General features: G+C 44.3%; 1 protein-coding gene across 1 annotated transcript; it reads left to right on the forward strand.

Moving 5' to 3' along the window:
• Window positions 1–2,680: 2,680 nt before the first annotated feature.
• PRXL2A (peroxiredoxin like 2A) lies at window positions 2,681–13,347 on the forward strand. The gene is made up of 5 exons (XM_079706584.1): window positions 2,681–3,230; window positions 5,566–5,657; window positions 8,774–8,914; window positions 9,522–9,686; window positions 12,552–13,347. Exons 1-5 carry the CDS (start codon window positions 3,053–3,055, stop codon window positions 12,663–12,665), a joined length of 690 nt encoding a protein of 229 aa, XP_079562710.1. The 5' UTR covers window positions 2,681–3,052; the 3' UTR covers window positions 12,666–13,347.
• Window positions 13,348–26,649: the final 13,302 nt, after the last annotated feature.

The following is a 26,649-nucleotide window of genomic DNA, read 5'->3' on the forward strand; positions in this document are numbered from 1 at the left end:
AAGCCATTTCCTTCTGGGTGCTTCTACGGCTGCCCAGACCAGACGTAACTGATTCTCACCCCTGCACTGCCTTAGCCCCGTGTTCATACCTTTCCACTTGAATTTCTGTTATCTGTGTACTAGGCCTGTATCTCCTTGAGGACTGTTTATCATTTAGTTTTATGTCATCCCAAACTGCCATTTATTAAACAGGTCAGTGCTGAATAAATGTTTGGAAATAAATGTTGAGTCTGTTTGAGTCTGATTCCCTTGTGCTTGCGAGCAAACAGGCTCGATGACTGTTGATGGGCAGTGGGGAGCCGGAGCCTGTTTGCCTTCAAAAACAGCCAGTGGTGTGTTAGAAGGGTGTGGAGCTGACTGGAAGGGTCCCTGGACTTCCTGCAACGCTCTGATGTGTCCCAGGAATTGAAGTGAGTCCTTTTGGAGGGTAGGTGTAAGCTGGCCTTTGGGAACTGGTGCAGAAATGTTAGCAAATCTGTGATCAGAGACCGTGTCATGTGGGCCTTAATCATATACACATGTCAGCAGTCCAGGGAGGTTGTGGAAGTGCGTCAAGGTACAGAAATTGTTCCAGGCTCTGGGGAATCTCCTGTTTACAGCAGGCAGGTGAGAGCTGTGGTTTTCCTCCTAATTGTTCTGTGAACTATAATGCAGTAATGTGTAACTTTGACACATAAAAGAACTGGAAGCTGGCCTGTGGAACGTTCTTTCCTGCTTCGCCCAAGCGCTTCGGTCCTCCATAAGTCATCATTTTCATCACTCAGTCCTACTGAATTCATTTCAGCACACATTTATGGAGAGCCCACTGTGGACCACAAACAGGCCCTGTGCTGGGCACGGGGGAATTCAGAGATAAACTGAGGAAGAGTCAAAAGAGAGAAAACTTGAAAACAGGTCCAAATCAGAAGGATCGTGGTGTGATTTGGACACAGGTGGGGGTGAATAATCCCCTCTTGGGGGACGGGGGTAGGCAGAGCATCCAAGAAGACCCTTGGAAGAGGTGTCTGAGTCATGCAGAATAGAGCGAATGAGGAAGGACACTCCGGGCAGAGGCGTGGAGTTGTGCCCTCCGTGGCTGCCCTCACACAGTGAGCTGAGGGAACAGAAGCTGGCCCTTGAGGAAGGCCCAGCTCTCCAAGGCCAGCCTGCCCTCATGGTTGTACTTTGTTCTGTGGCTTATGGCCAACCAACCACAAAACCTGAATTCTTTGTTCCAAGACAATGCTTCTGAAATTTTTATGTGCCTGTGAATTGCCTTCCGTGTCTGATGAAAATGCAGGTTATGATTTTTTAGTTTTGAGGTAAGGCTGGAAGTTCTGCAGTTCTCCACGACGCCAATGCTGCCAGCGCACGAGAGCACATCTTGAGGTTATAAGAAACTCTTCTCTCCCAGCTCACCCCCTGCAACACACACAGAGTCCCCTTCTTTTTCCTCTCCCCTAGTGTACAGATGCCAAATTCCTCTTTCTTAAAGGCTATTTTCATTTGGTCATTCCCAGTACACACTCCACATCCCCTGTCTGAAAGTTCCCTTTTATTTCTGAACTCAAGTCTGAACTTCCCGGGCTGGCCTAAACACTAGTCTGGCCTACCCTTTTCTTCCCAAAGTTATCACCACCAAGTTACTCCCAACCCTACCTCATGGCAGTGGATCCCTCACAGCCCCCTCCCTTGGCAGTGACATGTGGATTTCTGGGCCTTTGCTTAATCCTTTGGAGAGGTCCTCTCCTGAGTCAAGTCCTGCAGGGGAGAATTAAGCCTTTGGTTAGGTGGGATGAGGTCAGGTGGGCCACACACACACATACACATAGACACACACCTCAGGTCGGTACCCAGTGATCCGAGCACATAGTTGTGCAGGTACTCGGGGAGGAAGCCTCCGGCGTAAGTCAGATCCTAGGATGGCGAGAGGGTCAGATGGAAAGATAGGTATTGTAAGTGGTTGTCAAGAAAAGAAGGCTGGGTGGGGTACTTGCTGTGGTTACAGGGGTGGGCTGCTTCCAGGAGCTCCCACTCAGAAGCACAAGGCTTCCCAACTAGAGGAAGCCTTGGCGAGGCCCCCAAGCATGAGCTGGGGAGGAGGCCGGATGCTATAGGACCTGCCTGGACCTCCATTTCAACTACAGAGCCCCCTGCCCAATGCAGACTGTCTGTTGCCCAGTCCTCTGAAGCAGACACCCCAGCAGCATGCTCTTTCTTACATGTTGCCTTCTCTCTCAGTCTCTCTACCTGTTCACTGGACAGACGTCTGTATAATTCTGTTCACAGGGGAAAAATGTCAGACTAATAGTGGCCATCTCTGTTAAACTGTATAATTTAATAGGTGGTGGATGTTGAGAGGATATTTGCTTTCTTGTCAACTGTGATTTTATGTATTGCTTCCTTTTTGGTGTTTTGTTTTCACCGTGAGCCTGTTTTATTTTTATAATGAGTAGAAAATAAAGGTATTCTCAGTTGGAGAAATGTACTGAGATTGCCTGCCTACTTCGAGTGAGGCCGTGCTGGGCACTGTCTGGGGGCTGGATGAATAGGACCTGGTCTCTGTGTCTGAGGGATTCACAGCGAGGAGGAAGGGTAGGGTTACAACAGGGTGATTGGTCTCTAAGTGATCTAATCACACAGAGAGGCTTCTGCCTCCCCAGGGAGGTGGGAGCTGCCACTCCTGGACTGTGAAGGAAGAGAGCAGACATTGATGAGGAGGGCAGTGACACAGCCTGGAGGAGCGCCACCTAGCTGGGAGGCCACAGCCTTGTGCAAGGGAGAGGGAGCAGCAAGAGAGGCTGTCGCCTCTGTCGTGGCTGCTGACCCACTAGTGAGCTCCCTGGGGCAGGACCCTCCACGTGTCTGTTGTATTCCCAGGCTCCTGTAGCGGCAGGTGGGCAGGGGCTCGGTTAGCAGCCCTTGTCCAGTCCCATCTCTGACACTGCTGCTTCTCCTCCCTTTGCCTCTGGCCCCCTGATTGGCTGCCCAGCCAGAGCCTTGTCCGGGAGATCAGATTCCGGCTGTCCTGTGGGAGCAGTAACGTCTTCTTCCTTTCTCTCAATCCCCAGAAATGTCTTTCCTCCAGGATCCAAGTTTCTTCACCATGGGAATGTGGTCCATTGGTGCGGGGGCCATAGGGGCTGCTGCCTTGGCACTGCTCCTGGCCAACACAGACGTATTTCTGCCCAAGCCCCAGAAAGCCACGCTGGAGTATCTGGAGGATATAGACCTGAAAACACTGGAGAAGGGTAAGCAGTGACTCCGCTGGTGTCAGTACTTTTCCAAGATGCTGGGATGCAGGCTTACTTAGTTTTTTTCTCTCTGAAGTAGTTCTTTTTTTTTTTTTTTAATTGAAAAGGCAATATAACATTAGGAAAAATTTAGTAACACTTTAAGAATTACTGATAATTCCATTACCCTAACACAATAATCTTTTTTATTTTCACACATATTTTTCCAGGTGTACACATAATAATATGTAGTTATGATCTTGGTGTACTTGTACATTGATCTTTTACATTTTAGCTTTTTCTTTTCTTTTTTTTAAGAGATAAAATCTATTTCTTTTTTTTTTTAACACCTTTATTGGAATATAGCTGCTTTACAATGGTGTGTTAGTTTCTGCTGTATAACAAAGTGAATCAGCTATATGTACACATATATCCCCATATCCCCTCCCTCCCACCCTCCCTACCCCACCCCTCTAGGTGGTCACAAAGCACCGAGCTGATCTCCCTGTGCTATGTGGCTGCTTCCCACTAGCTATCTGTTTTACGTTTGGTAGTGTATATATGTACATGCCACTCTCTCACTTTGTCCCAGCTTACCCTTACCCCTCCCCGTGTCCTTAACCATTCTCTACGTCTGCATCTTTATTCCTGTCCTGCTGCTAGGTTTTTCAGAACCTTTTTTTTTTTTTAGATTCCATATATATGTGTTAGCATGTGGTATTTGTTTTTCTCTTTCTGACTTGCTTCACTCTGTATGGCAGACTGTAGGTCCATCTACCTCACTACAAATAACTCAGTTTCGTTTCTTTTTATGGCTGAGTGTTAGTTTTTTCTTACCAAAAGCATTTTTCATTTTCTCATGTTGTCTCTCTAAATATGATAATCGTTCCATAATATTTAGTAATATTGTACCACTGTTTACTCAACCAACCCTTCCAGAGTGTGTTATGAGGAATTCCAGGCTCCTGGATCTTCAAAAACAGGAGCTCCTGAGTCCAATAAATTTGAGAAACCCTATGTCCAATTGCATGTTCCTGGTTCTCAGCACAGGGGTTTGCTTACTGAAATGAGGTGCCTTGATCGTTACTGGTACAGGCATGGGCAGCCTTGCCTGTGGTGCAGCTACAGCACCCGGGGAAGCACAGCGCCACACCTTTAGAATGGACCTGCCTGTGTGCCTCTTCCTGGGGAGCCCACTGGTGTCCCTGCTGGATGGCTGAGAGCCGCACGTGGTGACTCTGCTGCCTCTCTGTGCTCTCGGCGTTGGATCTGAAGCCCAGGGGATTTTGGTCATGCCGATAGTGTGGGTGCAGTGGGCATGAGTTTGGTGCAATTTGGGGCTCACTGACTGGGAGGTCTCCAGGTTGGCCCCTCAAAGGGAGGCCATCGCGTCTGTTCAGTAAGTGAGGAAGCTTGTCAAGGGAAGGCAGGAAATGTGACTGCAGATTTATGATGTAGGTCACCTCAGTAAGGGACTAAGAAGCCCTGCACAGAGAGTCCTATTTAGCTGTGTTCGACCCAGAGTTTCCCAGTGTCATTTGATTTCAACCCCCTCCCACCTTCTTTTTTTCCTATATAACATCCCACAGGGACATGGATTCCTCTGAGAAATGCTAAAATAATAAGGGATGGTACTTATTGAGCCCTCACTAACTCTGTATTACCTGGAGAGCACTTTTATATCCATCTTTTAATACTCCCTGTGGCCCAAAGTGGAGCTGCTAGGCATCTGCATTTACAAACGGGGAAATGGAGGTTCAGGGAGGAGATATAGCCTGCCCCGGGTCACACCTGGATGCGGACTCAGTGTGACTGGAGCCGGGCTTGAGCTACACTACTCTGCTACCCAGAGAATTTCCTTGTTGGACATCTTCTGCCCTCTCCTATGGATAACGTTGCAGTTAACATATTTAGGTTAAATTTTTTTCTGTTTTTAATTTCTTTTGACCTAATTTCTTCGAATAGTTTTTTAAGAGTTGGGGTTTTCTTGGCCAAAGTGCAAGATTTCGTTCAGGTTTTGGCCATGTATCTGCCCTAAAGGATTGTTACAAGGTCCATTGAGACCAGCAAAGGAATATGCTATTTTTCCAGAAATGTTCCAGTTTGGGATGTTCAAGTTCGCAACTAGATTTTTATGGGGGAGGGGCCTTCTGGTGATATAGTAGGACCCTTACACTGGATTCATTTTCCTTGGAAAGATGAATATTCCCTATCCGTGTTTCCTGTTTGCTTTTTCCCACATGTGAAATACTTTTGCAGGTCCTCTGTTTGGCCTGGTGCTGTTTATGAGGTGCTTAGAGGTTGGGGCCCGGCTGAGAGGAAGTGATACTGAATTCCCTTTTCTTCTCCTCAGAACCAATGACTTTTAAAGCAAAGACGCTCTGGGAAAATAATGGAGCTGTGATTATGGCTGTGCGGAGGCCAGGCTGTTTCCTCTGTCGAGAGGTGAGTGCATTTGAGGATCTGTTCAGAGGAAGGGATCCTAGCAAGTGGGGACCGGGGCATTTCCAGCCAGGACCAACAGTGGCCCATTATGTTATTTACTCTAGGTTTGTTTTTTTGCCTAATTCTCTGTTTCTGTTCATTTAACAGCTCACCATATCCTAGGATTAGCAACATATTTGACTTTCCTTTGGCATTCCAAGGCCTTTCACTCTTGTAGTATCTGTGTCCTGGACCAGGTCCAATTGCATGTTCCTGGTTCTCAGCACAGGGGTTTGCTTACTGAACTGAGGTGCCTGGATCGTTACTGGTACAGGCATGGGCAGCCTCACCGGTGGTGCAGCTACAGCACCCGGGGAAGCACAGGGTCACACCTTTAGAATGGACCTGCCTGTCTGCCTCTTCCTGGGGAGCCCACAGGTGTCCCTGCTGGACGGCTGAGAGCCGCATGTGGTGACTCTGCTGCCTCTCTGTGCTCTTGGCGTTGGATCTGAAGCCCAGGGGATTTTGGTCATGCCGATAGTGTGGGTGCAGTGGGCAAGAGAGTTTGGTGCAATTTGGGGCTCACTGGGAGGTCTCCAGGTTGGCCCCTCAAAGGGAGGCTATCGCGTCTGTTCAGTAAGTGAGGAAGCTTGTCAAGGGAAGGCAGGGTCCAGCCTTGTCACTTTACACATAGGTAAACTGAGGATAAGAGTGGTTTGTTGACCTATCCATGGTCATACAGTCAGTGATAGAAGACCCAGGTTCTGAGGTTCACGGCTTTGCTTGAGGGAGAACTGGGAACGACAGTACTCCAGCTCTTGAGAAAACTTTGCTTTTCAGGTCATGGCCTTGCTCCTGTCCGAGTTGCCATCCTCCTTCCCCTGGTTGTCCTCTCTCATCCTGAGGCATTTCCTTTCAGCCTTGCAGAGCTCTCCCCTGCTTGTGTGGTTGGGCTGGCTGAGAATCTGCCTACATTACATGGTGCACTATCGTACTATACATTCAGGGCACTTTCCGCCGGTACCTCGTTGGTTCCCCACTGCATCCCTGGAAAATACAACTTGTTATTCTCATTTTACAGAGGAGGAAATTGAGGTACAGAGGTAGTGACAATGTCATACTGCTGTAGGGGGTGTATTAATTTCCTATTGCTGCTGTAACACATGATCACATACTCAGTGGCTTTAAATAACACAGATTCATTTTCTTACAGTTCTAACGGTCAGAATTCTGAAATGGGTCTCACTGAGCTAAAATAAAGGTATCAGCAGGGCTGTAATGCTTCTGGAGGCTCCAGGGGATAAATAGTTTCTGTGTCTTTTCCAGCTTCTAGAGGCCATCTGCATTCCTTGGCTCGTGCCCCCTTCCTCCATTCTTAAAGCCAGCAATAGCTGGCCAAGTCTTTCTTACATTGTGTCACTATGACACTGACTCTTCTGCTTTCCTCTCCCACATTTAAGGACCCTAGTGATTCCACATTGGGACCACCCAGATAAAACAGGATAATCTCCTTTAAGATCACCTGATTAGCAATCTAAATTTCATCTGCTGCCTTAATTCCCCCTTCCCATGTGACAAAACATATTCATGGGTTCCTGGGATTAGGATGTGGACATCCATCCTTAGAAGGTATTATTCTGCTTACCACAGGAGGTGACATTTAAACTCAGGGCTTTGGAGTCCAATCTCTGATGCCTCCAGATACCAACATGGAAGCCTGTTATGACTTGATTTCTCAAGGCCAGCTAAACCCCAAGTTTCCAGGAGCAACTGCTCTAATTACAACCTGTTTATCTGGGCTCTGGTCTGTACCCTGGTAGAGCATTTTATGGAAAACTTATGTTTCTAAAAGGATGGTTGGATGGCAGGCAAAGTTATTTTGAGGGGGGAGGCATGTGACTCAGTTTCCACTTCACACTTTTTCTGAGTAAAGCCCAGGGAAAGTGAGTAAAACCTTTACTCTCACACACAGGTGGTCTCTGACCACATCAGACCTATAGTCCTCTCTGCTCTTGCGCAGAGTTTGCCACTCACTGAACCTCTTGACAAATGCATTGTAATGAATTCTGCTTCATTAGCTATCCTTTTGTTGTTGTTGTTCTAGAAAATAAATGAAAAATTAAATGCAGTTGCCACCATATAGCAATGTATTGGAGGCAAGTAGGCTGCTTCTGATAGGATTTCCTGCTGTTCCTTTCATTCTGACACCAAATGTGAAAAAGGAGTTTGTTCTTAACATCGAAGCTCTACCCTGATGTGTGAGTTTCATCTTTTCATCTAGCCCACAGTTCCTGAGAATCAGGGACGTCCATACTTAACCAGCTCAGCTGCAGTCTCCCCATTGTCCACCTTCACCTGGAATCTTTCCTCCTGCTACCTAGTACGTTCTGCATATCCAGCCATGTGCTAGGCACTGAGGGATGCAAGAAATGGAAGGCAGTTTCTGACTCTGAGACACATTGGGGAACTTAAGGGACAAAGCTCAACTTAGTGGAACCCAGTGGACTCAGTACAGAAAAAGTCGCCAAGCAGGAAAGATTACATATACACAGAGAATCAGGCCTTTACTCCAGGCTGCGCTAGCCAGCGAGAACTTTTTAGAACAGGGATCCTTTTCTAGAGGGTAGGATTTGAGCTAGAGAAAGAAGGAAGGTTATTGCAATGAGAGGGGGCCAGCTGAGCAGAGGTATGGAGGCAGCTATTCACATGGCCTGCATGGAGATCGACTGCTAGGCCCTTGTGCTAGTTTGCTCTAGTGCAGTGGAGGGGCTGGGAGATTAGGAGAGAAGCACTGTGGCTAGGAGTGGAGGACTCAGTTTGGGTGCAAGCTCTTAGTCATCGGATGCTCCCCAGGCCATGGTTAGGACACCCGTAACAGGAGCCTAGCCTCTTCTTCCCTCCATGGACAGGACAGGAGCCTGGGCTGAGGAGGGGACCTGACACTCTATCCTGAGGCTTCATGCCCAGCTGGGACAGTCTTTTGCTGGTCTACACAGGCCTTAATTGTTCTTGGCATTTTGTTGCCTTTGTTCTTCTGCATTTGGTGCCAGCCATGCTCTGGGCCTGTACGAAAGAGGGTGTTGGTTGGCTGCAGAGCCCCGAGATTTCATGCCCCTGACCTTTCCTGTCTTCTGCAGGAGGCTGCAGACCTGTCCTCCCTGAAGCCCAAGTTGGACGAGCTGGGCATCCCCCTCTACGCAGTGGTAAAGGAGCAGGTCAAGACTGAAGTGAAGGACTTCCAGCCTTATTTCAAAGGAGAAATCTTCTTGGATGAAAAGGTACATGTGCTGTGAGCCTGTCGGACACAGACCGCTGGGGATTGCACTCGTGCGTGGAGAGTTCGGTGGCCCAAAGCACATCTGGACAGGAGTTGGAGTCAGCCTCCCTTTCAGCTGCCCCCAACCCTCTGAGCAGAACATGAGTGAAAAAAACTTAAGAGCTGTCCTTCAGTTATTACTTGAGCCCTTCCTGACTTGTGACCCGGGAATGGGAGCCTTGAAAATAGCTGAAAGCTCTACCGGTTTCCCCCGCACTGCAGGGGGTTGCTCAGCACAAGCCCCTGTCCCTTAATTCATTGCAGCCATAGTTCTTTCCCCTCTACTAACCTCTGCAGAATGTAGGACTGTTATCACTCTGTCAGGCCCAAGAACCCTGTACGTCCATAGCAAGAGATAAGAGTCAGGGTGGCAGGCCACAGGGTTCTGTTTAGCTCGGGCAGTTGAGAGCGCTCCTGGGTGGCAGCTGTGTGTGTCGGGTGGTGGAGGACAGGAACCAGCAGCCTTTGGGTCTTTGTCTGAAAACAGATGCCCTGCTGGGAACTTTCCTCCCTGGGGAAGGCAGGCATATGGGCTACTCATATGGGGTCTGTCTTCCTCGCTCCTACAGAAGAAGTTCTATGGTCCGGAAAGGCGGAAGATGATGTTCATGGGATTTGTCCGTCTGGGTGTCTGGTACAACTTCTTCCGGGCCCGGAGTGGAGGCTTTTCTGGAAACCTGGAAGGCGAGGGCTTCATCCTTGGGGGAGTTTTTGTGGTGGGACCAGGAAAGCAGGTAAATTGCTAGTGTGTTCACTCGTGGGTCTGTGAGCATGAGACCCCGATGTGTCGGGTGGGAGGGTGGCTTTCCCTACTCGGAGTCTCCCAGCCTTCCTTCCAGAAAGCCAGGGAGCACGAAGGGGAAGGGAGGGAAATGATCGTTTATTGCACGCCTGCTCTCTCGGCACCTCACACATGACCCCCTCCCTCGTCACAGTAACATCACGACAGAGTCTGAGTCTTGCAGGTAAATAACTTGTGAGGGGGCAAGTGACCACACCAAGGAGGACGGCTCCTCAGTGGCACTTCAGGAGCCTGGACCCGGGTCTCCTGATGTCAAGTTCTGTTTTCTACACTAGAACAAAAGCAGGGTCTTTATTCTGTGAAGAATTTACTCCCTTGCAGTGCTCCCTGTCATCGAGGATGGTCAGTAGAGAAAAGTGAAGAGAGAGGAGAAGGAATGGAAAGAGACCTCGTTGGGGGAGCAGCAGGGAGCTGCGGGGGGTGGTGCTTTCCCTGCGGGGGTCCTGGTGGCCTGGCTGTCTCTGGAGGGGCAGCAGGCTTCTCTGCACACTCTATTTCAGGCCCTGGCTGCGGGGATCCAGAGTCAGCACGGGGGCTTAAGGGAAGGTGTGGAGAGATGAGGTCTCTGTGGGCTCAGGAGGTGGGTGGGTGGATGCTCCACGTCAGGCTCAGGGCAGTGCCAGCAGAGGCCGGGTCGGCACAGAGAAAGGACAGGGTACAGTGAGTGCAGGCTCAAGGGCCTGGCAGGAAGACCCAGTGGTCTGATTTCTAGGCCCGTCTCACCAACTTTGGACATGACATTAACACTTGAGCTTGTCTGTAAAAAGACAGGGTTGGAATTCCCTGCGGTCCAGTGGTTAGGACTCGGTGCTGCCACTGCAGGGGGAACGGGTTCGATCCCTGGTCAGGGAACTAAGATCCCAAAAGCCACATGGTGCGGCCAAAAAAAAAAAGAAGACAGGGTTGGTCCGCATGGTGGAACTCACCACTAACATTGATAACTGCATACTTTCCCCAGTTGGGGAGGAAAGCTAGTGGGACTAGAAAGCCTTCAATTTTAAGCTGTATTTCGAATCTCTTCCTTTTAAACCTTGGTATCTGCAGTTGTTTGTCTGTGTGAGAATCTAGCATGAATTGGTGTCTGATATAAACCTGTTTGCTAACTTTCTGGTAATGTATCAAAATGTCTTAGTGATAACGGCTGCCAGTGAGTGCCTGCCTTGTGCCAGGTGCTCATATACATGATCTCGTGTCTTCTCTGCAACCAATCTGGGATGGTCGGTATTCTTATTCCCATCTACATGTAAGGAAATGGGCCTATGAAATAACTCAGCCAAAGATATGCAGCTAGTATGTGGTGCAAAGGAAATGAAACTCAAGAACTCCGATCTGTCCTGCTCCAGAGACCCTGCCCTTCCCTTGCCCATAGCCCCTCTTTGGAGGTGGTTCTCAAAGACCCCTTCCAGGTACCCTTGCACTTGGGCAGGCCACTTCCTCAGGATCCCTCAGCCTCTTCCCACTCCGGGCCCCTGGGATTCCTTCCCCTTCCTAGCTCTGCCTTTCCACAGCCCCCAGGGAAGGGCTTGGCTCACCTGCCAGCCTCCTCTTGCCTGGCAGTGACTCACCTGGTGCTCACGGGCTGCCCAAGCCTGGCTGGCTCGCTCCTGGGGTGTTTGACTTTGTTGGTGCTCCCCAGAGCTCCTGCCTTCCTCCTTCCTGGTGGAAGGTTGACCAGGCTGGCCTGGCCTCAGGGCTTACCTCCGTGTAACTCTGCTCTTGAGAGCAGAGTTTTTGCAGTCCCACTGTGCCAGGTGCCACTCAGTAGGGATTTCCTTTGTAATAATAATCTTTAAAGCATACTTAACTTTAAAGAAGCAGTGTGTTTTCAACACAGGAAATTTGAAAACGCAGAAGGTGGGGAGAGCCATTCTATAAGCTCAGCTACCAGGGACAACCTCTTAGGACAGAGCTGAGCTGACAGGCCTTTTTTTTTTTTTTTTTTTTTAGAAAACGGTACCTTACTAAACTAGATGTTCTTTTTTCATTTAACAGCGTGTCATGAACATTTCCCCATGTCATCATATCAGTGTTTTTAACGTCTGCAAACTGCGCTAATGAGCGAGTAAATATACTTTCCTGATCTGCTTCCTTGTAGTCACCACAGTGTGGTGGCACTTTTTTTTTAAAAAGTCTTTATAAATAATGGTACAAAGAACATGTTTATAAGTGTTTATTTTTTAAATTCAATTTGAGTTTAATTTGTCACCTATCAAAGAACCCTTTAACAAGGATTCCTTGATGCTGATCTCAAACACATTTTATCTTTTTTACAACTTTTGGGGTATTTTGGGGTGTAGTATGTCTTAGTGCATTTTGCTTCATGGTATCAGAAGTGAGTGGCCTCCAGTTTCGTAGGAAAACTAACGATAGCATCTCCCTTTTCAGGTGTTCACTTAGTGCCTGTCAAGGTCTGACCTCTGAGCTCTACTTCCACAACTCCAGGCTTTTCTGTGCAAGCTCATTCTGTTCTTTCTGCCTGGAATGTTCTTTTACGTGCATCTCTACCTGTAGACATGCTTTATCACCTGTGAATTCTTCTTTGATCGCTCTGTTATATTAATCACTCCTGACTCCTGCTCCCAAAGTGCTGCTCGTACAGTCCAAATATTGTGAGGGAGCCTCCCCTGACCTACCTTCCCCAAAAGACTGAACTCTTCAAGTGCAGAGCCGGGACCGATTCGGATCTCTGTTCCTTGCTGCCCAAGCAAGGGCCTTGATGGACAGCTGGCGCTCAGTGTCTGTCTCATGAATGAATGACTCAGGGTGAGGACTGATATACCCTCTTGTTTCCTTTCAGGGCATTCTTCTGGAGCACCGAGAAAAAGAATTTGGAGACAAAGTAAACCTAACTTCTGTTCTGGAAGCTGCTAGGAAGATCAAACCACAGACTTCAGCCTCAGAGAAAAAATGATTGTGTGAAACTGCCCAGCTCAGGGATAACTAGGGCTCTCACCTGTGTCCATGGGATGTGTTGTGTTTCCACTGCTGTCCCTAAGGAGTTAGAAACCCATTTATGCCATATTTTCAGTATAGACAATTAACATATTTTAATATTGTACTCTGTTTAGGCCTAATAAGGCAAAATAACCCCCAAACAAGACTGATAAAAATCTAATTAATAAGGCTTATTTCAGCTAAAACCTGGAAAATCTGAGGCTTAAAGTTGACTGCTACACCTCATTACAAACATATATGGTGTTTGAGTGCTGTTATTTGAAATGATTTTCATTTTCCTGTCTTTAAAAATCTAAGAAAAGTTGGTGATTGACCTGAAGATTAACAGTATAAGGTTCTGGCTTGTGTTTTCAATGAATGATTCATGTTAGTGATTCATTCATGTTAGTGATTTTGCTGTCTTTCCTAGAGGAATGACTTGGCATTTAAAATTGGTAGCTGCTTTCCTATTGATGGTTTTCTAGCCTAATTTGGTGACTGAGGAGGAAAAAGGACAGAGAAGATGAAATGTAACTTAGTTCATTGGTTTGTTATGATTTATTATATTATGTTAAAGTAATGCTCGTATAAAAGAACTGATGTGCTTTGGATGGCTTGATAAAGGAAAACTATAAAGTGAAATCTATTTTTTCATTGTCTTCCATTCTAATCTTGGAGATTTGATTTTCTAGAAGAAATGATCAATAAAATTAGGCTCTAATAAAATTAGGCATCAGAAATTGCCCATATATACAAATATTTCTGACAAAACTAACAATAAAAATATTTACCATAATAACGGCTGAATTTATTAAATCAGTGGTGCCAAAGACACTGAACATGAAAAATCAGTATTCTGCATGTGTATGGGGTAGGGTTGGGGGAGGAGTTCCTCTAGTTCTAATGATCTAAGAGGTTTCCAAATGCCCAGAAAAGTTCATCCTGTCATTCACGTTAGTGATTTTGCTGACTTTCCTAGAGGAATGACTTGGCATTTAAAACTGGTAGCTGCTTTCCTATTGATGGTTTTCTAGCCTAATTTGGTGACTGAGGAGGAAAAAGGACAGAGAAGATGGAAATGTAACTTAGTTCATTGGTTTGTTATCTTTGAAATTTTGTCATGTGAGTAAGTATGAGGTCAGCAAGAGCCTGAAGGAAGCTCTGCCCTAGGGAGTCTGCTCAAGGCACCAAACTGGCCCAGGAGTAGGAAGGCGGGGATGGGAGTCCAGAGAAGAGGACTACAGTGGTCCCCTCATATGTATATATTCCAAGACTCCCTGTGGATGCCTGAAACCATGGAAGGTATTGAACACTATGCATACTGTGTTTTTTCCTATACATACATACCTATTATTTTAATTTATAAATTAGACACAATAAGAGATTAACAATAATAATAAAATAGAACAATTATCACACTATACTGTGATAAAAGTTATGTGACTGTGGTCTCTTTCAAAACATCCATCATACTTATCCTTCTTATGATGTGAGATGATTATGTGCTGAGATGAAGCGAGGTGAATGACGTAGGCATTGTGATGTAGCGTTAGACTACTACTGACCTTCTGACACTAAGTCAGAGGGAGGATTGTCTGCTTCAGGTGATCCTGGACTACTGCGCCATGACAATGTCAGTGGTTGGATGTCAGCGGTTGGATGTCAGCAGCAGACGATGTTGATGGCTGGGGATCCCAGGCAGGACAAAGTGGGACAGCACGAGATTTTATCATGCTACTCAGAATGGTGTGTGATTTAAAACTTATAAATTGTTTTTTTCTGGAATTTGCCATGTAATGTTTTCAGAGGGCAGTTGACTGTGGGAAACTGAAAGGGTGGAAAGCAAAACCACAGATAAGGGGAAGCTATTGTATTTACCCAAGGAACCAAAGCAGCCAGGAGGAGGGGAGTCAGTTTTTATCCAGGAAAGCAAAGATGAAGACTGAGGTTGGAGGTAAAGCTGGGAAGACAGGCGTGTCGACACTGAGTGTACAGTAAGTAGGGGCAGCTAGTTCAGGACTAAGACCAGGACTGGGTCTGACTTCATGTGGTGGCGGCTATGTGGTATGTGCAGGGGCCCCTGAAGTGCTGGGCTCCTGCAGACGTTGAGGCAGCGCTCTTTAGTACTTGAAGAGGGTCAATACAGTGACTCAGCCCCCAGTAGCTGTGATCTCTGGGACTGCAGCTATTGATAGGATAACCCAGATAAGAATTCTTTTTAATTTATTTATTTTATTTTTTTTGGCCGTGTTTGGTTTTGTTGCTGCACACGAGTTTTCTCTAGTTGTGGCGAGCAGGGGCTACTCTTCATTGCAGTGCGTGGGCTTCTCATTGCGGTGGCTTCTCTTGTTGTAGAGCACGGGCTCTAGGCATGCAGGCTCAGTAGTTGTGACACATGGGCTTAGTTGTTCTGCGGCATGTGGGATCTTCCCGGACCAGGGCTCGAACCCATGTCCCCTGCATTAGCAGGCAGATTCTTAACCACTGAGCGACCAGGGAAGCCCCCAGATGAGAATTCTTTGGTGCCTAGAAGACACCTGATTCTGAAACAGTTCTCCTGCAACCAAAGAAGAGCAGAGCCTGCAAGGACATTGCTGCAATGGATGTTTAGAGAGGGACCTTATTGTGATCTCCTTCACCAGCTGTTTTACTCCTGGGTCTTTACGTACATTGTGTCTTTCCCCAGTTAGCATGGCATTATGGAAAGAGCACCAGACTGAGTTCTGAGGTGGGTTCAAGTTCTAGTTTAACTGTGTGACTTTGAGCAAAGCTCTGACCCTAATCTCTCATGGGCATAATAATTCCTGTCTATAATTGAGGGCTGTTTATTAGAAGTCATTTAGGGAATGATAAATATTATGAAACAGTGCTTCTCCAATTTTCATATACATGCAGATCACCTAAGGATCTTGTTAAATGGAGATGGTTAAAGAAAAGCCAAACACTAGTTAAAGGCAGTGTAGACAGATTTTACTTGGTAACTCCTGTAGTTAGGGGAGAGCCCTCAATATAGAACTGAATTCAGGCAGGCTCTGTACAAAGGTGACTGGAATTTTAAAGGGAAAATGAAGAAGTGGGAGGGGAGACAAGCGGGGGCTTGAGCAGAGTCAGAGTAGTGGAAAATTACAGAAAGCAGGTGGGGGGACTGATCGCTGTGATTAGCCTTTGACAAGCATTAGCAGGTTCTCTTTTCTTTATTTTATAAACTAATCGAGAATCCATAATAATTCAAACTACCGAGAGAATACAAGAGACAGTCCTTGTAGGAAAGCTGATGGTTCTCAAAATGGATGCACAGTAGAATCACCTGAGGGGGTTTTAAAAAATTCTGACGTCCCAGCCACACACCCGGGCCCATTAAATCAGAATCTCAGGTATGGGACTCAGGCAACAACATTTCTTAAAGCTCCTGGGTGATTCCAATATGCAACCAAAGTTGAGAACCATCTTAAAAGAACTTAGCATCAAGTCTAGAAGACCAGCGCTCACAACTTAAGAGAACTTACCCAGAACCAGGCTGCCCCTAGTAATCTCTGATGAGTTTTGGAAAATAGTCTTTGGATGGCAAGGGTCAGGGATGGTATGGACATGGATGTAGAGGGAGCCTGGGCTGGAACTGAACCTTCAAGGTGGAGAAGATTTGGGTAGGTGGCCAGTGTAAAGAGGTCATTTCAGATAGGATCAAGCCCCTGAACCAAGAGGTAACCAGAGGAAAAGTAAATTGGCATGGGAAAACAGGTGAGAGGCTGGTCTGTTTTGTTTTCCTGATTCTGTGTTCCTTTCCCCAATACACTGATTTCTCAAAAGCAGTACCCTTTTCAGATCAATGAGGAAACAGCAAATCCAAAGGTCCAGAGGTGGGGTTGGGATTATGTTCAAGGAACAAAAAGAAAGCGAATGTGGCTACAGCAACATGAGTGAGGAGCAGAGGTAGATGAGATTGTAACAGAAGAACAAGCCTGACTCCATACTGGATCTATTCCTTTAGCGCTAACTCTTGTGCTCTGTGGCCTGTGCTTAGTCATGCTGGCTCTGCACCTTTGTAAAAGAATGTTGCCTACAGCCTGAAGTATACAGGATAGCCCATTCTTAAGGCTTTGAAAAAGTTGTAGAATATGACTTCCCTGGTGGCACAGTGCTTAAGAATCCGCCTGCCAATGCAGGGGACACAGGTTCGAGCCCTGGTCCGGGAAGATCCCACATGCCGTGGAGCAACTAAGCCTGTGCACCACAACTACTGAGCCTGCACTCTAGAACCCGCGAGCCACAACTACTGAGCCCACGTGCCACAACTACTGAAGCCCGTGCACCTAAAGCCCGTGCTCCGCAACAAGAGAAGCCACCGCAATGAGAAGCCTGCACACTGCAACAAAGAGGAGCCCCCGCCCGCCACAACTAGAGAAAGCCCGCGTGCAGCAAAAAAGACCCAACGCAGCCAAAAATTTAAAAAAAAATGTTGCAGAGTAGAAAATAGCAATTATCTTGTTGGAAATTTACAGGAACAGTGTAACCAGACCTCTGTGGACAGCTGCAAGAACAAAGGATTCCTGCATCAAGAAGTATGCAACAACCAGCTAGCTGCCTCCCCTTTTAGTATAAAAGAAGCCCAAATTCTAACGGGTAAGATGGTTCTTTGGGACACTAGTCCACCTTCTTCTTGGTCTGCTGGCTTTCTGAATAAAGTTGCTATTCCTTGCCCCAACAACTCCTCTCTCGACTTACTGGCCTGACAATGTGGCGGCGAGCGGTACGATCTTGGACTCAGTAACAAGATCAGAAGGTGGTGAGATGATAGAAATGCATGCCATGTTCTGGCAGGCCCAGGTAAAACTTGATTTTACTGAGAGAGATGGGAATCCATTGGAGGGTTTTGAGAAGAGGAATGATCTGATTTATATTATCCTGACTGCTTTGAGACAATCAATTATAGGAGATCAACCAGGGAGACCACTTAGGATGCTACTGCAATAATCCAGGCAAAAGATTATGAAGGCTGGAACCCAGTGGTAGCAGTGGAGGTGATGAGAAATTGTCAGATATATCTGAAGACAGAGCTAAGGGGATTTCCAAATGAATGGATTTGGGACATAAAAAAAAGAGGAGTCAAGGATGACTCCAAGGTTTTTGACCTGAACCACTAACTGCACATGAATTTTGCAGTAAAAGCAGAAAATGATGGTGTAGAAGGAAGGTTTTAACCAGCTATAACAGTTACAATGAATGAACCAGAGGTGTAAGTATCAACTGGGATGCATCAAAACAAAGCTAGGTAAAAACAAGCTCCCGGTGGTATACTCAGTAGGATGCAATTTATATAAATTTTTAAAACTGCACAACAGTAACCTTTAAAACTCCATACACAAGGCAGTAAAGTGTAAAAACACATATGGAATGATAAACAATGTGCAGCCAGGGTTCCACACCATCTGGTTGCTTCACACTTTTACAAATTCTATTGCCCAGGCCAGATCCTAGTCCAGTTAAACCAGAATCTCTGGGCATGCATCCAGGATGGATCCAGTACTTTTTTTAAAGCTCCCTAGGGGGTTCTAGTATGTAGGCAAGGTGGAAAACCACTGCCTTAAATTGAGAAACAACTGTGATATCTTAGAGAAGTACAAGGAATTTTCCCCTTTTATATCTAAGGCTTGAATAGAGTATCTGTTTTAGAGCTAGGCAAGAGACACCCATGCCCTAATTTCCATGTTGTTCAGCCAGGAAACATGAAGAAACTCTCCCAAGAGGCAGGTGAGCCCAGACTGTGGTCTTCTAACATCCAAGGACCTCCTCAGAGAAATGGCTGATTACAAGCTTAGGGCAGAGAATGGACAAGATGAGCCTGGAACATCTTGTCATATCGGTTGTCAAGCAAGCTCCCAAACACTACTGAAGGCTTGTAGAAAGAAAGGACCCAGGATCCACCTTGAAGAGGTTCTTTCTTGCTAAAGATGGGACAATATGAGCATCTTTAGTTAAAATGGATTAAAACATATCAGATATGTTTAAATCCATAAGTTCATAATGATCTTTGAAAAATAAAAAAATCATTGGATGATACTAAGAAGTCAATTCATTTTAAAACCTGGAAAAGAATAAAGAAATAAGCACTTATCCTATCTTTGTTGCTTCACAGTAACCAAAGAGTTGATGAGAGAAGTTTCTCATTACAGAAGTACTTGCTCAGGGCTGGTCCAGCCTAGCTAGAATGGGAGTGGTCGCAGTGTGGCCAGTGGCAAGTCCCTGGAAATGCTTCTCTGGCTCAGTCCATAGGGCAGCTCCTTACAAGCTTCCTCCCAGCAGATGATGCCTCGAACTACTGTCTACATCCAGCAAGACATTCTGGTTCCATTTCCTACTCCAAATGCTCCCTCACTACAGACTGAGTCAGTTAAAATCTTGATCCTACCCCTCACTTTATGGGGGAAAACAGAATTCTGGGGAGATGATGTTATAGGACCCAAACTGGTCAGGAGCAGCTTTCTGATGGAGAGAAAAGAGCTCTGAACTAAGCCTCCAGAGCTGGGACACCAATTTGCTATGAAACCTTGTGCTGGTCTCTTCCTTCTCTAGGCCTATTTCTTCATCTGTGTCATCTATGGGCTATTCTAGATTTGGTAGCTACAAGCCCTATATAATTCGTATGATTTGTTCATCAGGTCAAACCTATAGCCCAGATCTCTATGCTGTTGTTACAGAACCAGCCCTCCTTGGATCAATGGACTGGACATTCCAAGAAAGCAGGGAATTGTTGATCTTGTTCATCCTGGTTTCCTCAGCACCCAGTATAGAGCCTGTTCCTCAATAAATAATAGAGCTTGGATGGCAAAAACAGCCATAAGAAAAGTCAAAAGGCCAATAAACAATGGGGAAAAAACACTTGCAATTCAAACTACAAAAGGATGGTTTTTCAAATACCAGTTCCTACATATCAATAAAAGGTTAACAGAATTCCAGTTTCCAGTCCCCCCATGTAAAGAGCTTGGAAGTTAATACTCTATCCTAACAAGTAAAAAACTAGAAAATCAACAACTCTTCTTAGATCTTTAAAAGAAATGAGGCAACAGGGAAAACTGCTGGCCCCAAAAGTGGAGAGTCCAACAGGCTAATACAGAGAATTACAACTTACTGAAGCACAAATCCATGTGTAGAAACCTCTGTGGGCACCAATTCTAGGACAGGAATACCTAAACTGTAATTGATGAATTGCTGGAGGCTCAGTGGGGGCAACTCTTCGAGTCAAAAACTCCAGGGGACTAAGTCATAGGGAGTCCCCACACTTTTGTGAGTTTTACCTCCAGAAACTTGACCAGGTTCTCACAGTAAGTATTGGAGAAAAATCCCCTCATGCTTCTGGCAGGGGGAGGGGAAAAGCAACCATTTTGAAATATGCCAGAGCTATCTAACCAGAGCCTAGCTGGCATGGGGGAAAAGAAATACCCTACTCCAGCAGGCTCTAGCCTTCAATGTGGGAGAAGGGAAATCCCTACCTACAGCCCACTCTAGCCAACCTGTCCCACTTATGCGGGGATGGGATACTAAGAAGCACTTGGGAAGTTCACAGTCCAGGTGCACAGGCTCAGTAAAAGACTCAGACTTAATCACAGGACTAAGAACACTCCCTCCACCCCACCCCCACATTACTAAATTGCTAAACAGCAATTCCTTTTACACAGTATACCATGCCCTGCAATCAAAAAAAAAAAAAATTACAAAGCATACTAAAAGACAAAAATCAGTTTGAAGAGACAAAAATGAGCCTCAGAACCAGACTCAGATATGGCAGGGATGACTGGAATTATCATATCTGGAATTTAAAATAACTATGATTACTATGCTGAGGGCTCTTATGGATAAAGTAGACAGCATGAAACAACAGACAGACAGTGTAAGCAGAGAGATGGATATTCTAAGAAAGAATAAAAAAGAAAAGCTAGAGATAAAAAACACTGGAACAGAAACGAAGAATGCCTTTGATGAGCTTTCAAATAGATTGGACACAGCTGAGAAAAGAACCTCCGTGCTTGAGGATATCTCAATAGAAACTTCCAAAACTGAAGAGCCTCATCCACCAGAGGGCAGACAGCAGAAGCAAGAAGAACTACAATTCTGCGGACTGTGGAACACAAACCACATTCACAGAAAGACAGACAAAATGAAAAGGCAGAGGACTTTGTACCAGATGAAGGAACAAGATAAAACCCCATAAAAACAACTAAATGAGGTGGAGATAGGCAACCTTCCAGAAAAAGAATTCAGAATGATGATAGTGAAGATGATCCAAGACCTCAGAAGAAGAATGGAGGCAAAGATCGAGAAGACGCAAGAAATGTTTAACAAAGACCTAGAAGATTTAAAGAACAAACAAACAGAGATGAACAATACAATAACTGAAATGAAAAATACACTAGAAGGAATCAGTAGCAGAATACCTGAGGCAGAAGAACAGATGAGTGACCTGGAAGACAGAATGGTGGAATTCACTACTGTGGAACAGAATAAAGAAAAAAGAATGAAAAGAAATGAAGACAGCCTAAGAGACCTCTGGGACAACATTAAACCCAACAACATTCGCATTACAGGGGTCCCAGAAGGAGAAGAGAGAGAGAAAGGACCCGAGAAAATATTTGAAGAGATTATAGTCAAAAACTTCCCTAACATGGGAAAGGAAATAGCCACCCAAGTCCAGGAAGCACAGAGAGTCCCAGGCAGGATAAACCCAAGGAGAAACACGCCGAGACCCATAGTAATCAGATTGACAAAAATTAAAGACAAAGAAAAATTATTGAAAGCAACGAGGGAAAAATGACAAAAAATATACAAGGGAACTCCCATAAGGCTAACAACTGATTTCTCAGCAGAAACTCTACAAGCCAGAAGGGAGTGGCATGACATATTTAAAATGATGAAAGGGAAGAACCTAAAGCCAAGATTACTCTACCCGGCAAGGATCTCATTCAGATTCAACAGAGAAATCAAAAGCTTTACAGACAAGCAAAAGCTAAGAGAATTCAGCACCACCAAATCAGCTCTACAACAAATGCTAAAGGAACTTCTCTAAGTGGGAAACACAAGAGAAGAAAAGGACCTACAAAAACAAACCCAAAACAATTAAGAAAATGGTCATAGGAACATACATATTGATAATTACCTTAAACGTGAATGAATTAAATTCTCCAACCAAAAGACACAAGCTCACTGAATGTATACAAAAACAAGACCCATATATATGCTGTCTACAAGAGACCCACTTCAGACCTAGGAACACATACAGACTGAAAGTGAGGGGATGGAAAAAGATATTCCATGCAAGTGGAAATCAAAAGAAAGCTGGAGTAGCAATACTCATATCAGATAAAATAGACTTTAAAATAAAGAATGTTACAAGAGACAAGGAAGGACACTACATAATGATCAAGGGATCAATCCAAGAAGAAGATATAACAATTATAAATATATATGCACCCAACATAGGAGCACCTCAATACATAAGGCAACCGCTAACAGCTATAAAAGAGGAAATTGACAGTAACACAATAATAGTGGGGGGACTTTAACACCTCACTTACAGCAATGGACAGATCATCCAGACTGAAAATTAATAAGGAAACAGAAGCTTTAAATGACACAATAGACCAGAGAGATTTAATTGATATTTATAGGACATTCCATCCAAAAACAGCAGATTACACTTTCTTTTCAAGTGCCCACGGAACATTCTCCAGGACAGATCACATCTTGGGTCACAAATCAAGCCTCAGTAAATTTAAGAAAATTGAAATCATATCAAGCATCTTTTCTGACCACAACGCTAGGAGATTAGAAAACAATTATGGGGAGAAAAACATAAAAAATACAAACACATGGAGGCTAAACAATACATTACTAAATAACCAAGAGATCACTGAAGAAATCAAAGAGGAAATCAAAAAATTCCTAGAGACGAATTACAACGAAAACATGATGATCCAAAACCTATGGGATTCAGCAAAAGCATTTCTAAGAGGGAAGTTTATAGCAATACAAGCCTACTTCAAGAAACAAGAAAAATCTCAAATAAACAATCTAAACTTACACCTAAAGGAACTAGAGAAAGAAGAACAAATAAAACCCAAAGTTAGTAGAAGGAAAGAAATCATAAAGATCAGATCAGAAATAAATGAAATACAAACAAAGAAAACAACAGCAAAGATCAATAAAACTAAAAGCTGGTTCTTTGAGAAGATAAACAAAATTGATAAACTTTTAGCCAGACTCATCAAGAAAAAGAGTGAGAGGACTCATATCAATAAAATTAGAAATGAAAAAGGAGAAGTGTCAATGGACACCACAGAAACACAAAGCATCCTAAGAGACTACTACAAGCAACTCTATAACAATAAAATGGACAACCTGGAAGAAATGGACAAATTCTTAGAAAGGTATAAGCTTCCAAGACTGAACCAGGAAGAAACAGAAAATATGAACAGACCAATCACAAGTAATGAAATTGAAACTGTGATTAAAAATCTTCCAATAAACAAAAGTCCAGGACCAGATGGCTTCACAGGTGAATTCTATCAAACATTTAGAGAAGAACTAACACCCATCCTTCTCAAACTCTTCCAAAAAATTGCAGAGGAAGGAACGCTCCCAAACTCATTCTATGGTGAGGCCACCATCACCCTGATAACAAAACAAGGCAAAGATAAGAAAAAAAAAAAGAAAATTACAGACCAATATCACTGATGAATATAAATGCAAAAATCCTCTACAAAATACAAGCAAACAGAATCCAACAGCACATTAAAAGGATCATACACCATGATCAAGTGGAATTTATCCCAGGGATGCAAGGATTCTTCAATATATGCAAATCAATCAATGTGATACACCATATTAACAAATTAAGGAATAAAAACCATATGATCATCTTAATAGATGCAGAAAAAGCTTTTGACAAAATTCAACACTCATTTATGATAAAAAACTCTCCAGAAAGTGGGCATAGAGGGAACCTACCTCAACATAATAAAGGCCATATACAACAAACCCACAGCAAACATCATTCTCAATGGTGAAAAGCTGAAAGCATTTCCTCTAAGATCAGGAACAAGACAAGGATGTCCACTCTCACCACTATTATTCAACATAGTTTTGGAAGTCTTAGCCACGGCAATCAGAGAAGAAAAAGAAATAAAAGGAATACAAATGGGAAAAGAAGAAGTAAAACTGTCACTGTTTGCAGATGACATGATACTATACATAGAGAATCCTAAGGATGCCACCAGAAAACTACTAGAGCTAATCAATGAATCTGGTAAAGTTGCAGGATACAAACTTAATGCACAGAAATCTCTTGCATTCCTATACACTAACAATGAAAGATCAGAAAGAGAAATTAAGGAAACAATCCCATTCACCATTGCAACAAAAAGAATAAAATACCTAGGAATAAACCTACCTAAGGAGGTAAAAGACCTGTACTCAGAAAACTATAAGACACTGATGAAAGAAATCAAAGGTGACACAAACAGATGGAGAGATATACCATGTTCTTGGATTGGAAGAATCAATATTGTGGAAATGACTGTACTACCCAAAGAAATCTACAGATTCAATGTAATCCCTATCAAATTACCAGTGGCATTTTTTACAGAAGTCAAACAAAAAATCTTAAAATTTGTATGGAGACACAAAAGACCCTGAATAGCCAAAGCAGTCTTGAGGGAAAAAATGGAGCTGGAGGAATCAGACTCCCTGACTTCAGACTATACTACAAAGCTACAGTAATCAAGACAATATGGTACTGGCACAAAAGCAAAAATATAGATCAGTGGAACAGGATAGAAAGCCCAGAGGTAAACCCACGCACCTATGGTCAACTAATCTTTGACAAAGGAGGCAAGGATATACAATGGAGGAAAGACAGTCTCTTCAGTAAGTGGTGCTGGGCAAACTGGATAGCTACATGTAAAAGAATGAAATTAGAACAGTCCCTAACACCATACACAAAAATAAACTCAAAATGGATTAGAGACCTAAATGTAAGACCAGACACTATAAAAGTCTTAGAGGAAAACAGAGGAAGAACACTCTTTGACATAAATCACAGCAAGATCTTTTTTGATCCACCTCCTAGAGTAATGGAAATAGAAACAAAAATAAACAAATGGGACCTAATGAAACTTCAAAGCTTCTGTGAAGCAAAGGAAACTACAAACAAGATGAAAAGACAACCCTCAGTATGGGAGAAAATATTTGCAAACGAATCAATGGACAAAGGACTCATTTCCAAAATATATAAACAGCTCATGCAGCTCAATATTAAAAAAACAAACCACCCAATCCAAAAATGGGCAGAAGATCTAAATAGACATTTCTCGAAAGAAGACATACAGATGGCCAAGAAGCACATGAAAAGCTGCTCAACATCACTAATTATTAGAGACATGTAAATCAAAACTACAACGAAGTATCACCTCACACCAGTTAGAATGGGCATCATCAGAAAATCTACAAACAACAAATGCTGGAGAGGGTGTGGAGAAAAGGGAACCCTCTTGCACTGTTGGTGGGAATGTAAATTGATACAGCCACTATGGAGAACAGTATGGAGGTTCCTTAAAAAAATAAAAATAGAATTACCAAATGATCCAGCAATCCCACTACCAGGCATATACCCAGAGAAAACCATAATTCAAAAAGACACATGCACCCAATCTTCATTGCAGCACTATTTACAATAGCCAGGTCATGGAAGCAACCTAAATGCCCGTCGACAGATGAATGGATAAAGAAGTTGTGGTACATATATACAATGGAATATTACGCAGCCATAAAAAGGAACGAAATTGGATCATTTGTAGAGACATGGATGGATCTAGAGACTGTCATACAGAGTGAAGTAAGTCAGAAAGAGAAAAACAAATATCGTATATTAACGTATATATGTGGAACCCAGAAAAATGGTACAGATGAACCCGTCTGCAGGGCAGAAATAGAGACACAGATGTAGAGACAAACATATGGACACCAAGGGGGGAGAGTGGCGGGGGCAGTGGTGTGGTAGGATGAATTGGGAGATTTTGATTGACATATACACTAATATGTATAAAATAGATAACTAATAAGAAACTGCTGTATAAAAAATAAATGAAATAAAATTCAAAAATTAAAAAAAAAGAAACTTCCAAAACTGAAAAGCAAAGCAAAAAAAAACCAAAAACAAAACACACACACACACTGAAAATAGTAGAACAGAATATCCAGGAACTGTGGGACAACTAAAAATTAGGTGTAACATATGCATAATGGGAATACCAGAAGGAAAACAGAGAAAGAAAAGAATGTTTGAAGCTGTAATGACTGAGAATTTCCCCAAAATTAATGTCGGACACCAAACCACAGAACCAGGAACCTCAGAGAACACCAAGCAGGATAAATGCAAAAACAAAACAACAAGAACATAAAACACTCTACACCTAGGTATATCATATTAAAATTTCAGAAAATCAAAACGAAAAATTCTCGAAAAATTAGGGGAAAAAACACCTTACATATAGAAGAACAAAGATAAGAATTACATCCAACTTTTCCTCAGAAACCATGTAAGCAAGAAGAGAGTAGAGTGTAATTTTTAAAGTGTTGGGGGAGGGACTTCCCTGACGGTCAGTGGTTAAGACTCTGTGCTTCCACTGCAGGGGGTGCAGGTTTGATCCCTGGTCAGGGAACTAAGATCCCACATGCTGCACAGTGCAGCCAAAAAAATAGAATAAATAAGGAAAGGGGAAGGGGAGGGGAGGGGAGGGGGGAAGGGAGGGGGGAGGGGATGGGAGGGGAGAGGGGAGGGGAGGGGAGGGGAGGGGGAGGGGAGGGGAGGGGGAGGGGGAGGGGAGGGGGAGGGGAAGGGGAGGGGAAGGGGAGGGGGAGGGAAGGGGAGGGGAAGGGGAGGGGGGAGGGGAGGGGGGAGGGGAGGGGGGAGG

Source organism: Hyperoodon ampullatus (assembly GCF_949752795.1).
Source record: "Hyperoodon ampullatus genome assembly, chromosome: 1".
Classification (NCBI taxonomy): domain Eukaryota; kingdom Metazoa; phylum Chordata; class Mammalia; order Artiodactyla; family Ziphiidae; genus Hyperoodon; species Hyperoodon ampullatus.